This window comes from Sinohyriopsis cumingii, chromosome 10 (genome assembly GCF_028554795.1).
Source record: "Sinohyriopsis cumingii isolate HCF-2022 chromosome 10, ASM2855479v2, whole genome shotgun sequence".
In the NCBI taxonomy this organism is placed as follows: domain Eukaryota; kingdom Metazoa; phylum Mollusca; class Bivalvia; order Unionida; family Unionidae; genus Sinohyriopsis; species Sinohyriopsis cumingii.
This window is the reverse complement of record NC_142970.1, coordinates 59542664-59557499: the sequence shown is the minus strand read 5'-3', so window position 1 is coordinate 59557499 and position 14836 is coordinate 59542664. Positions and strand designations below refer to the sequence as shown.

General features: G+C 34.3%; 1 protein-coding gene across 6 annotated transcripts in view; it reads right to left on the bottom strand.

The window, feature by feature from the left end:
• Nucleotides 1-6350: 6350 nt before the first annotated feature.
• The window catches only part of LOC149790211 (ras-related protein Rab-8B-like), a 41817-nt gene continuing 33331 nt past the window's right edge, over nucleotides 6351-14836 (bottom strand). For all 6 annotated transcript variants that reach the window (XM_089972220.1, XM_089972223.1, XM_089972222.1 and 3 more), the window contains exon 6: nucleotides 6351-13334. In XM_089972220.1, coding sequence (XP_089828346.1) covers nucleotides 13222-13334 — 113 coding nt within the window. In that variant the 3' untranslated portion in view covers nucleotides 6351-13221. The remainder of the gene's footprint in view (nucleotides 13335-14836) is intronic.

Genomic DNA, 14836 nt, shown 5'->3' with positions numbered 1-14836 from the left:
TCATGGATTATTTTAACGAAGCCAAGAACTGACTGGATGTATTAAGGAAATCCCTCTTTCTAGAAGAAGATGCATCACATGATGGCAGAGTCGATTTGTTTGGAAAGAAGGGTCTATAGTTCACTCACACATAGATTTTAATGCTTCATTGTAATGTCTATGAATATTCACAGTAATATTGTATGGGCAATGATGCAATTAGGACAAACAGTATGGTATAATGATATTTGTGTGTTGGGCAGATGAAGACTTCAGATTTATACTATTCTGTGAGTTGTCCGGGGTAATCAAAGGCCATTTCCTTTTTGTATTCATATATGAGATGCTTATAATTTCCAATTGCCCTTTTCAAAGCTACCCCAGATGTTGCATAATTTCCAATTGCCCTTTTCAAAGCTTACCCCAGATGCTGCATAATTTCCAATTGCCCTTTTCAAAGCTTACCCCAGATGCTGTATAATTTCTGATTGTCCTTTTCAAAACTACCCCAGATGCTGTTCTGACTTCCTCTAATGCAGCCATTTTTACAAATGCAGGAGCTGAAACAGCTAATGATACTAAAGGACTGTATGGAATGGAATGATTGTTTTTGCATTTGTGTCGCATCTTACTTGGATAATATTATGATCACTGAAATATTGTTTTCTTTGGCACATTAATGAGTCATCTCCAGTTAACTGCTTTGGAGAAAGAATGAATTTGACGATGCAATAATTTCATGTTGCACTCTTAGCTTCTCAGACAGACTTGTGGCAATGCATCTGTAACTGTTGATAGCAGGTGAAGCATTTACACATACATGAAATTGCATATCTACCATCGACTTCATAACTAAATCCAAGTGTTCCAATGAAAAGTAATAAATTGGGTACGATGTACATGTAGTTAGATCATTCAAGGAAATCTGCAGACTTGTGTCAACATCTTGGTCATGAAGGGCCACAGCTTGTGTCATGTGATTTGCACACGTGACATGATTACTGTCGAAGTCAAGAATAATGTTTGGTTCCTGATGACTGTTTGACTGCAGAGAAACTGCACGTATAGATGGTCAAATGTCGTTGTGGTATGGACCTGCCCCTAGCAGTCCTGAATAACATCTTGAAATGCTATGAACACATTTGTTGGTGTGCTGGTACATTGTAATTTGCCAAGTATAATGTTAAACTCTGGCATCTATTGAGTCTCTTCTGAGTGTTTCTTGAACGTGTCAAATGATAGCCTCCAGAAGCCATAAATCATAACAACCATGTCTCTGCAGCTACGGATGGGATTGTCATAGCTATTGAAAGGATTATTACAGCTATTGATGGGATTGTCACAGGCATCCTTAATGTTAATTTCAGCAATGCAACTTTGCCATCAGCAAGACCACCTGCACATCAATTTGCATCATTGTTGTTGGGTTTTCAGTACAAGGTGACTGTACTTGGCTCCAAAACAGCCTTGAAAACATATCTGCAAAACCCAAATATATGTCTGTGAGAAATTGCATATGAAAATGTCAATGAACATCCATTAAGTTTACTTTGTATATATAGGAGCCAGCACCACCAGGTAGAGGAGTCAAACCAGCGGGCTGCGGATTCATAATTTTGCCTGGTCAAGTTGATGCTGGATATACTTGACATGATCGGCATTTTTATTGGTGTCCTTGTGAAACATCAAAGACATATCCTGCATATATTGATTAGGATGTTTAGCTGGGTATGAATAATACTGAAGATCTTTAATCATCAAAGGAATTTAGTAACCATGTCACATGCAGGATCAGATATGTATTCGAATTCGTCCATTATTTAAACATTATCGGTTTCATCTAGTATCTTTAGAAAGCTTTGTGTTTGCAGCCATAATTCACTTCCCATTACTGTAAGCACTGAATCATCGTTAAGTGACTTCATTGATAATTGTACTGAGTGGCTCAGGCACTGTAACTGTTGATGGAAGTATAATTGCCTTTGGTTGTCAACTCAATAATCATTATAGTTGATCATGAAATAATCCCATATTTTTTTACTGATCCACAGCAATTATTTTTAATGCATTCAGTGACTTGTATTATGACATGTTCAGCAATCAATGCAGTATATGAAGACAAGGTCAGGAGCACATGTACACTGAAATATTAATCCCAGCACTGGGTATATCCATAACTCTTAAAAAATACTATACATGTCAATCTGTGATTTTTTTTTCTTTTACTGCTCCGGTGACCTATTGGTTAGAGCATCTGCCTCAGATGCAGGAGGTCATGGGTTTGAAACCTGGCTGAGTCATCCCAAAGATGTACAAAAATGGTACTAACAGCTTCCTCGATTGGTGCTCAGCATTAAGAGGTTAGTGCAAAGGATTGGTTGGCCTGGTGTCAGGATAATGTGACTAGGTGGGACATCATGCTACATGTCTACGACATGATGCCCCAGTGCAAGACATCACAATAAACTACCACAATGCAGACAGTTTAGCTATACGACTGAACAATTGTTAAAGCTACATTAAAAATCCAAATCACGTACTGTGAATTTTTTTGCCATTCATAACATTCTTTAATATAATATTCCCAAACAATCTCTGCTGCCAAAGTTGATCAACACATCGAAAATCAAATATAGCTACAAAAATATTATCAGGAGAATATTTTACACACACTATTGTGGGAACAGTAATCATATTCCAGCAGCAATCATACAGAAAATGAACCTCAACATGTGTAGTATAGTTACAATCAATAATACAGGCCTGACTGTCAGCTGATTTAGCTTTGCAAAATCATTTACAAAGTCAATATGCACAAGTAAGATGTCATTATGGTAAATACGCTCTTAGGCATACTAGTAAGCCATAGAGTTTTTACTTCATAAAAATCACTCAAGTAATCATTTGTCTGTGACACTTAAGTACACTAGTAAGCCATAGAGTTTTTACTTCATAAAAAAAATCATTGTCTCTGACACATACTTAAGTACACTAGTAAGCCATAGAGTTTTTACTTCATAAAAAAAATCATTGTCTGTGACACATACTTAAGTACACTAGTAAGCCATAGAGTTTTTACTTCATAAAAATCACTCAAGTAATCATTTGTCTGTGACACATACTTAAGTACACTAGTAAGCCATAGAGTTTTTACTTCATAAAAAAAATCATTGTCTGTGACACATACTTAAGTACACTAGTAAGCCATAGAGTTTTTACTTCATAAAAAAAACATTGTCTGAGACACATACTTAAGTACACTAGTAAGCCATAGAGTTTTTACTTCATAAAAAAAATCATTGTCTGAGACACATACTTAAGTACACTAGTAAGCCATAGAGTTTTTACTTCATAAAAAAAATCATTGTCTGTGACACATACTTAAGTACACTAGTAAGCCATAGAGTTTTTACTTCATAAAAAAAATCATTGTCTGAGACACATACTTAAGTACACTAGTAAGCCATAGAGTTTTTACTTCATAAAAAAAATCATTGTCTGTTACACATACTTAAGTACACTAGTAAGCCATAGAGTTTTTACTTCATAAAAAAAATCATTGTCTGTGACACATACTTAAGTACACTAGTGAGCTATGGAGTTTTTACGTCATAAAAAAATCACTCAAGTAAACATTGTGACACATACTTAAGTACACTAGTGAGCTATGGAGTTTTTACATCATAAAAAAAATCACTCAAGTAAACATTGTGACACATACCTAAGTACACTAGTGAGCTATGGAGTTTTTACGTCATAAAAAAATCACTCAAGTAAACATTGTCTGTGACACATACTTATGAACACTAGTGAAATAGGGAGTTTTCTTCGTGAAAAATCATCAAAGTAAATAACTACAATTCACCCTTGGCCAACCTAAACAAATCAGTATCAACCATACCAACTATCTGAAATTCACTGCAACACAGGTGGCAGCATGTTGATAAGTGTGGCTGGTTTGGTTTATTATTTGCATGATTATTTTCTATTGTTTATTGTCCCATTGTGCATGCACTAACATGTGACAATCGTGGTAAAAATCAGCAAAGTCGTGGGGCATTGAAGGACTTGATATATTTTAGGTATTAAAACAGTGCTGTCCAACCTGCGGCCCGCAGGCTGATTTTAAATGGCACGCCAGAGCTCGAGCAGCTATATAGTCGTTGCTTTTCAGTTTTCTGCTGCGGCCCTTGGCTTCAAGAAAAACATTTTTCAGTTGCCCATGGTGTCAAAAAGGTTGGACAGCACTGTATTAAAATCTGATACATGTACTACATAATAATATCATATCATGTGACAAATGCCATGGGTAATTTGAAATTTGAATTTTTCATTTTAAAAAAGTTGGCCCACTGAAAATACAATTGATTGAAATTAGAAGATGTGACACTTTAAAGATCCCTGCAGAACGATGAACACAAGGTTCCCAAGGAATTTTGTCCAGGATTTAACACCATTTTTCAGCACATGAGACAGGGCAGCCAGTATATTTGATGGAGGAAGAACCTGGGTAAAACCCAGTAAGAACCACCAACCCACGGAAAGCTACTGTCAAGCTTTGTCACATACCCTCAATGGCCGAGTCCAAGACTCAAACCTACATGGACTGAGGTGAGATGGCAGGGATCTGTAAAGGTGAGCACTTTAGACTACTCCGCTACATGGGCCCCCAGGTTCCCAATGAGAACTACATGTACTGCATATTTGTGGCAGATTCATGATATATTAAATTTGCAGTATGTATGTATGTATGTATGTATGTATGTATACTGCTCCAGTGGCCTAGTGGTTAGAGCATTTGCCTCGGATGCAGGGGGTCACAGGTTCAATCCCCGGCTTAGTCATACCAAAGACTTAACAAAAATGTTACTAACAGCTGCCTTGCTAACAATTTTTCAGTCATATCGCCATGATGTCTGCAGTGTGGCAGTTTATAGCGATGCCTATCACTGGGGTATCATGTCGCAGACATACAGCATGATGTCCCACCCAGTCACATTATCCTGACACAAGGCTGACCAGTCCTAACACTAACCTCTTAATGCTGAGCAACAAGTGAGGCAGCTGTTAGTACCATTTTTCTTTGGTATGACTCGGTCGGGGATCGAACCCATGACCTCCCGCATCTGAGGCGGACGCTCTAACCACTAGGTGACCAGAGCAGTCACTGATCCATTGGTAGTAATATATATATATATATATATATATATATATATATATATATATATATATATATATATATATATATATATACACATACTGGTTGGGATACATATTAGGGAACTTACCGGAGATTTACAAGAAAAATCAATATAAGAAATATTTTGAGCCATCCAGAAAGAAACTAAGTCTTTATACATGAGTGAGGAAAAAATTATTGGATAAATTTGAAAAAAAAAAAGCTCACAAAACATGAAAAAAAAAGAACCAGGAAACTTAAAATCAAATTGAAATAAAATATGGAAAATGGGGATAAAAGAAGTCAAACACAATGCATCAATAGCTTTCATCTAAAACATAAGCATTATGAAAACCAATTACAGATAAAGCAACTACTGATTACAGAATTTATGATTTAAACTAAATACTATAAACAAAATTCAAAACAACAGAGAATTGTATATAAGGTTCAGTTTAACACCATTATTCATCACATGATAGGTTATGCAAGCATAGCTATTGGCCAGCATTCCCACATACCCCTGCTGGTTGAGCCGAGACTTGAACTTTTGCAAACCTATGCAGAGACAGGTGAGATGTATGAATGAATAATGTGTACAGGTGAGTTCCTTAGACCACTCAGCTGCTAGATTTATATGTAAACATCTGGTGAAGTGCACATTATGACAAAATATACTACCTACAGGCATACTTTACCTCTTCTTGGTTACATAGGATGGAAGAGGTCTGGTTTTGTTTTTTGTGGGTTTAATCCCATTTTTCAGCACAAGACAGGCTATAATTCACTGCCAGTATATTTGGTGGAGGAAGGACCCAAGAAGAAACACTGATGCATGGGAAGCTACTGGCAAGCTTTTCACAGACCCACATTTGCCCAGCTGAGACTTTAACCCATGTGGAGATGAGATTTGAGTAATCCGTAGATACATTAACCAGAACTAATTTCCTCACGGGAAGGACATGTCTTGAAGACTGAGGATGCTGACAGTGGATGGGTGAAGAGTAGATTAATGCCACAGCGGATGGGGCTGTAAACGGCAGTTACTGAGACTGTTGGAACCTTTCTCCATGTGATCATGCAAGAAATGTAGATTTCCAGCCCCACAGGGATAAATTATGGCCTTTAAGATCTTTCTATAGACTCCAACTTTGTGCATTCAACTTCTTATGTAAGAATGGAGGATACAGAATGAATAGAAAAATGAAATTTATTGGAAAAAATGAACAGTAAATAACAATAATATCATGGCAAATTGTAATTACTATGAAAACACAATACTGTTATGGACCCAAGTAGTAATGTACTCAGATTCTTGTGCCTGATATAAATGGAATGTAAAGTACCAACATTTGTTATACCTAATATAAATGGCATGTAAAGTATAAAATTTGTAATGCCAAATATAAATGGCATGTAAAGTACTTACATTTGTAATGCCTAATATAAATGGCATGTAAAGAACTAATATTTATTATGCCTAATGTAAATGGAATGTAAAGTACTAACATTTGTTATGCCAAATATAAATGGCATATAAAGTACTAACATTTGTTATGCCAAATATAAAAGCCACGTAAAGTACTAACATTTGTAATGCCTAATATAAATGGAATGTAAAGTACTAACATTTGTAATTCCTAATATAAATGGCATGTAAAGTACTAACATTTGTAATGCATAATATAAATGGAATGTAAAGTACTAACATTTGTAATGCCTAATATAAATGGCATGTAAAGTACTAACATTTGTTATACTTAATATAAATGGAATGTAAAGTACTAACATTTGTTATGCCAAATATAAAAGCCATGTAAAGTACTTACATTTGTAATGCCTAATATAAATGGCATGTAAAGTACTTATATTTTATATGCTCAATTGAAATGACATTTAAAGTACTAACATTTTTTATGCCAAATATAAATGGTTTTTAAAGCATAATAGGCATTATGCCAAATAGACAACTGTCAACAAAGAATACAGTATACTGTACATGCTATAAATATTCCTGAGTTTAATCTTATGGCAATTATTTGCATACTTATTTTGTTGACAGATGTGTATTTTGATATCCCTTCCACTTTCTGACTGATGGCATCAGCTCAGGGTCTTTTTATCAGCACCAACAATATTTATTCTCACAAGTTCATCAATAATGTCAGCACTCAGCCTGCACTTCAGATTTCTTTTGATTAAATTTTGGCATTAAAATCCTAACTCACACTTCACTCTTTACAGTGGAAGTCCCTGTATAATTCCCATTACACTGGAAGTACTTGTATACTTCCCATTATACACTTGAAGTCCCTGTTCCCATTAAATAAATCACATTTAAGTATTGTTATGTCACTGAAATAGTTTTCTCAGAAATCATGCAATGATGCAGTCAAGCAACATTGACATAAATGAATTAAGCTTTCAAGTTTTTTAATTTTTTTGTTTCGGAACATGTGTACTTAATATGTGAAGGGAACTCCTAATGGAAAGGGATGCAACTCACCTGATATTAGAAGATTCAATAGAAAATTCTAGTTGAATAGTACAAGATTCAATAGAAAATCCTAGCTGAATAGTACAAGATTCAATAGAAAATCCTAGCTGAATAGTACAAGATTCAATAGAAAATCCTAGTTGAATAGTACAAGATTCAATAGAAAATCCTAGCTGAATAGTACAAGATTCAATAGAAAATCCTAGTTGAAGTGCTACTTACATTTACATTCTGACAAACAATGTTGGCATTTACACTTGTTTTTGTGTACAAATAAATAAAATAACTGGTAATGTACATGAGTAAACTATAAAAGATTACATATATGTAAAACATTTTATATTTTCACAAAATTTGTAGGTGAATTCTTTTCTCTGCACAAAATATAGTACTCACAAAAATTAGTCCCAGTACTCACAAGGACATCTGTGTACACTATGAAACAATATAACAACTAAGAACTACGAATTCATCTATTTTCATGGAGAACTTTTTTTTCATTTTAATTTTGTTTTCATATTCAAGTTTGTGAATGGTCAATGGTGATTGTGGCCTGATTCTTTCACTGATGGATCAGTTCTGATGTAGTTTTATATTCATGGTTTGTAGCAACCATGATGTAGATGAGAAATGAGCAGCCCACGAAAAATAGTGAATTTGCAAAATACTATGTTATTTGCCTGTCTGGTAGCAGTTATTGTTCATACACATGAAGAGCAAAACATAATATCTACATACTTGAAAAGTTCTGAATATTTTGTTATTACTTTTTGTTTCTTTGAACTTGTCAATAAATTTAATTGATAGACAAGATTACTTTCTATAAAAAGTTCTACAGCTGCATGTATTCCATGCCAAACACCTGCAGACATATGCATATTATATAATACAGGTAAATGAACTCTGCCTATTAATAAGCAAAAAACTTACTGTAAGATCCTGGTATTATTATATGCTCATTTTTTTTCTCCGTTAACTTTACATTGTCAGAATAGTTAGTATTTTATGATATTGCACTCACGTGCAGGACACGTGTGCCCAATAGTGTATTAGGAACTACTTTGTAAACAAATCATGTACTCTCGTGTAACAGATGCTTTAAGTTTTGATTGATTAAATTTGTTTCTGAATGAACTAAAGCAGATGTTTAGTGGACTGCCACATACCAGCTGCCTTGCTACATTCTGCGTTAACTTTTTTGATAAACACTGTTTCAGATTTTGGCGACAGATGCGATTTCATAAAATTGCTTGGTACCTACAAATAACATGCAAGTCATAAAGGCACAAACTGTCTCCTTTAGCAGGTAATAAGAATGGCAAAAAATATACTTACAGTTTTACATTCTGAACTTTCTCAAAATGTACTTAGTTCTGCAAATCCGAATTATATGAGCCATGTCATGAGTTCTCAAGCTTGATTAAACATTTTGAAATTGTACTGTAATTTCGACTGTATTCCAAGTGCAATTACATCCTCCTTACTGCACTCAAAATGAAATAAACATTAAATTCAATAGCGTCTTTTTGATAATTGCAATTGAAACACTTCATATTTTTCCCACATTATGATTTCAGATAGTCAATGACAGAACAAATACACTTGCAGATGTAAACACGCTTCTCCCACACTGCTTCTATCCAATGTACTTCATGTACAATTTTCACAGATGAATCCAGTCCATAATCACAAAATTTAATAGAAATGACAAAAATACCAAAATCTATTCATTCCTGATGAAATGGAAAACTTGTTGCAATGCGCATTCATACACAATATGACTCCAAATTTCAAGTAGAAAAAAAAGCCATTTTCTTTCGAAACTTATGTCTAGTGCACGACAAGTTCAAATTTATATGGGCGGAGTATGTGCACATTAATAATATTTTTGTTGTGTAATGATGAATCTGCTCTTGTGTATATAGTCTGGAATAGGGCATACATTCATTTTCATTGTTTCTTGTAGTGTATTTTGTTTACATAATTATGTCTTAGGTAGAATAAGAAAATGAGCATATAATAAAAAGGTTACTGCATTTGTATGGGAAAATATGAACTTGTTTTGTCAGATGGATATACTGCACTCCCAAGGTCGTGCAGTATTCTATCCAAAAAACTCATTCATATTTTCCCATACAAATGCAGTAACCTATAATTATGGTATTCTCTGACTGATATCAAGGCCAATTTGAACCAAGTTTATAGATGTGATTCTCTGTCATATCTTATAATTTTGAGATGATTTCTTTGGTTAAATGATGGTTGTGATTCCATGAAAGATCATCCATGTTCTGAAAGACCACTGCCTATGTCTGCCGAGCATGAAGTGACTGCTGTGAAGTGAGCTATTACACAAAATGCTCAGTACACAGTGGACAATTTCTATAATCATGGGCATTAATTCATTACTTTTTTATAAACATACTGAAGAATCATGAAGCTCAGAAAGGTTTGTGCAAGCTGGGTTCTATTGACAGCTTGTCACACACACAGATTTGGGGTGAAATAGACAAACTACAACTATGAAAAGAGTGAATAGGGATAGTGACACAGGCAAAGAAACAAGGATTTCCCTCTTTTTGGTGGGGGGCCTGACTCAAGAGGAAATATTAAAGTTTTGATTGGATAAAACTAAAGAAACTACAAATCACTTGAAATTAGATGAATAACGTATATGCAATATTTTTGTAATGCATTCAGTTACAATGTGTTTGGCTCTGCTGTTGACAATGGACATTTGTAAGTCCCCAAAGTGTTGTCAAAAGTTGTGGCACTAATGTATCATCCATCTCCAAAGTACCTGAGGTATCCACCAGATCTTATATCAGCCATCATGATATACTTTCTGAATATTCACAGCCTCCAAAATATTTGTTTGTTTGCTGAATTTCTTTACTAAAGATTTGCTGAGAGTTAGTTTTGTAGTGTGTGAAGACACCAGAATGTGAATACAAAACATCATTTAATAATGGGATAATCAGACAGAGAAGGAGTGTCCAAATGCACACAGAATACTTTGATACGATGTACTGATGCAATATTTACAACTAAATAGCTTTGTGCACTAATATTCAGAACTTTTTGATGACAGTGGCTCTTCATGGTAAAGTGATTATATCATATACTCTCATACGTCTCACCAAAAATCTATAAATATTGCAAATAAAAACAGTCTGTGTGCATAAAAATGAACAAAATAATATCATTTAGTTAGTATTATGTACAAGCATGGGTATATACACATACCTAATATTGAATATTTCATTATTAATATCAGCATAAATTAAAATACTTGCATTGATAAAAATCAATAAAACATCGGAGAAAGATGAGAGAAAAAATGAATCTAAGTGTTTTTTGTTAGATGCATGATACTACATTTTTGGTTTCAATTGATGAAGCCCAACCAAAAAGTTAGAGAGTGAAAATAAAATCTGCTGATGAGACAGGCCTGGTGGGCATGGGACAATGGGATGAGCCAGACCTGGTGGGCATGGGACAATGGGATAAGACGTCCTGGAGGGCATGGGAAGATGGGATGAGACAGGCTTGGATGGCATGGGAAGAAATAAATATCACTAAAAGCTCCATCCATAGATATGACAGGAGGGATAGAAAATAATTTTTTTATATATCTCATTTGGCTTATCCAGTAGATTCTGTTTCCTGTTTGAAACTTGCCAACAGTTGAACTTTTTGGAAAGCAAACATAGTCCCAAATAAAGAATTATTATTGAGAGGTACATTATTGCAATATTGGTTCAGGATAAGGGTTGTGACACATACAAAAGTATAAGAAATGTAATGGTAACAGTGCAAGAAATGGTAATGGTAAAGGTGTAAGAAATGGTAATGATAACAATGTGGTAACAGTGTAAGAAATGGTAATGATAACAATGTGGTAAAAGTGTAAGAAATGGTAATGATAACAATGTGGTAACAGTGTAAGAAATGGTAATGATAACATTGTAAGAAATGGTAATGATAACAATGTGGTAACAGTGTAAGAAATGGTAATGATAACAATGTGGTAAAGGTGTAAGAAATGGTAATGATAACAATGTGGTAACAGTGTAAGAAATGGTAATGATAACATTGTAAGAAATGGTAATGATAACAATGTGGTAACAGTGTAAGAAATGGTAATGGTAACAGTGTAAGAAATGGTAATGATAACAGTGTAAGAAATGGTAATGGTAACAGTGTAAGAAATGGTAATGATAACAGTGTAAGAAATGGTAATGGTAACAGTGTGAAAATGATAATAGTAATATTCTAAGAGTAAGGAATGTTAAGTTTATGTAAAAAACTAAAGAAAAAGGAAGAATATATAAAAATCCATTAAAAGGAAATATTTAATTTGCTTTTTCTAGCACAAATCAAGGAATATTTTCATTACTTTCTTGAAACACAGGCTTCACCAATGTTCTCTGCCTTATGTATTTTTGCTATTTCTGTGTCTGGAGAATTCTTATGCCAATCCAAGTTTTTAAATTATAAAGGCAATAGCATATTTACAAAGAGCTAACATCATTTATTTACTCAATGCAAACATCATTAGTGCCTGGTGCTGCTCAAACTCAGTCCAAACATTAATTCATCTGTAGGTGCATTTAATATAATTTTCAGTTACTAACCATGATCAAATGAAAAATAAAAATTAAGATAAACTTATACATGTATGTGGACACTTAATTAACATAATTAGTACTGTCATTGTCTAGGCAGTTACCAACCCTTCATCATTTATAAAACGTACTCTACATATAATTAAAAGTTCTTTTACAAAACAATAAGAAAAAATATATAAGAACAATTAAAAGAAATAAGTACTGATCACATGTGGTAATCCTTATATTGTTCGGCTTTGTAGTAAAATTTCCCCATTAACCTCATTAACTCATAAAGGGACACACACACACAGACACATACACACAGACACTGGAATAAACCAAGACTCTAGTGGCCAAATTTTTTTCTTCTGGCTTACAAAATAAAACTATATATTTTATTTTCTTTAAATGCTGAATATTAAAGCAAATTGTTATTCTTGAGAAACTGAAACAGAAGGTTTAAATATAAATAAAATAAAAATGCTTTTTTTAAAACAATGTTTTATTAATGCCGACGCCTAACCAGACGGATAGTAACTGTTATTGAACTTTGTAACCAGGTTTGATTATTGGTACTCAATGTTTCATTAGTGTCATTTTACAAAGTACATTAAGTGTAAGTGACGAGTTAAGCAGACTGACTGGTTATTTAATCTTAGATTTGATTTTGAAATCATGTAAGCATCTGTTGAGAATCTCTTCTAACGGAATAGAGCAACCACACTCTGGAATCATTATGTATGTCTTTACCTTGTGTAGCATGCAAGCACACTCTGCTTTTGTGATAGGATAAAGCTAACACCAAAATTTATGTTTTTCTCCATCCATGGTTTGCAAAAGCTTTATGTCGATGATATGCTCCAATTAAACATTTAGTAAAATTTAAACATTCTTGAGGCTTTGTGATAGATGGGACTGCATAACTCCATTCAAGAAACAGGTTGTAATATTAGTCATGAGCAGCATCCTTGTCGCTTCTTGCTGTTCTCGTTATCATCAACCCTGACATGGTCGACAAATTCCGCTGGACCTGGACCATTATTCTTTCTTTTCAAAACTTCCTTACCTAAGAAAAAAGATATAGATTTCTAAAACAGAAGAAGAAGAAAACAACATACAAGATGCTCAAGTGGACCTGAAGTTACTCGTCCGGATGATGTAAACAAAGCAACCTAATGCCCAATTTGGTCCAAATCTATTGTGTTTCTTTATAAGTTCCTAATTTAATGCTTTCTGCAGGTATTTTTCAGAAATGGCATCCATAGCAAATGGCAGATCAGCATCTCTTGCTTCAAATTCTGTTTAACAGTTGCTCAAAGATTTTTAAAAATTTCTGTTTTGTAAAAATGGCAGTATGGTACTGGGAACTGCCATCATTTGCATAGCATTGGAAGGCCTCAAAGCCCAACTCATGAACTGTCTAGTGGAAGGCCTCAAAGCCAGGCTCACAAACTCTGTTTAGTGGAAGGCCTCAAAACCAGACTCACAAACTCTTGTCTAGTGGCTTTTGCGAAGATGTTGTAGGTATGTTTTTCCATTTTTAGTAAAAGTGACTTTTAATTGAACTTTAAAGGTCTTTATACCAGAATGCTATGATCTTTATGAGAGAATGCTATGGTCTTTATGCCAGAATGCTAAGATCTTTATGCCAGAATGGCATTGTCTTTATGCTAGAATGCTAAGATCTTTATTCCAGAATGGTATGGTCTTTATGCTAGAATGATATGGTCTTCATGCCAGAACACTATTAAGATCTTTATACCAGAATGCTAAGGTCTTTATGCTAGAATGTTATGCTCTTTATGCTAGAATGCTAAGATCTTTATGCCAGAATGGCATTGTCTTTATGCTAGAATGCTATGGTCTTCATGCCAGAATGCTAAGATCTTTATTCCAGAATGGTATGGTCTTCATGCTAGAATGATATGGTCTTTATGCTAGAATGCTAAGATCTTTATGCCAGAATGGTAAGGTCTTTATGCTAGAATGATATGGTCTTCATGCCAGAACGCTATTAAGATCTTTATACCAGAATGCTAAGGTCTTTATGCTAGAATGCTATGCTCTTTATGCCAGAATGGTAAGGTCTTTATATTAAAATGATATGGTCTTTATGCCAGAATGCTAAGGGCTTTATGCCAGAATGGCATGGTCTTTATGCACAAATGATATGGTCTTTATGCATAATGGTAAGGTCTTTATACTAGAATGTTATGGTATTTATGCCAGAATGGCATGGTCTTTATGCTAGAATGCTACAGTCTTTATGCCAGAATGGTAAGGTCTTTATGCTAGAATGATATGGTCTTTATGCCAGAATGCTAAGGGCTTTATGCCAGAATGGCACTGTCTTTATGCTAGAATGATATGGTCTTTACGTCAGAATGCTAAGGGCTTTATGCATGAATGATATGGTCTTTATGCCAGAATGCTATGGTCTTCATACCAGAATGCTAAGATCTTTATGCCAGAATGGCATGGTCTTACTGCTAGAATGCTATGGTCTTTATGCCAGAATGGTAAGGTCTTTATGCTAGAATGATATGGTCTTTATGTCAGAATGCTAAG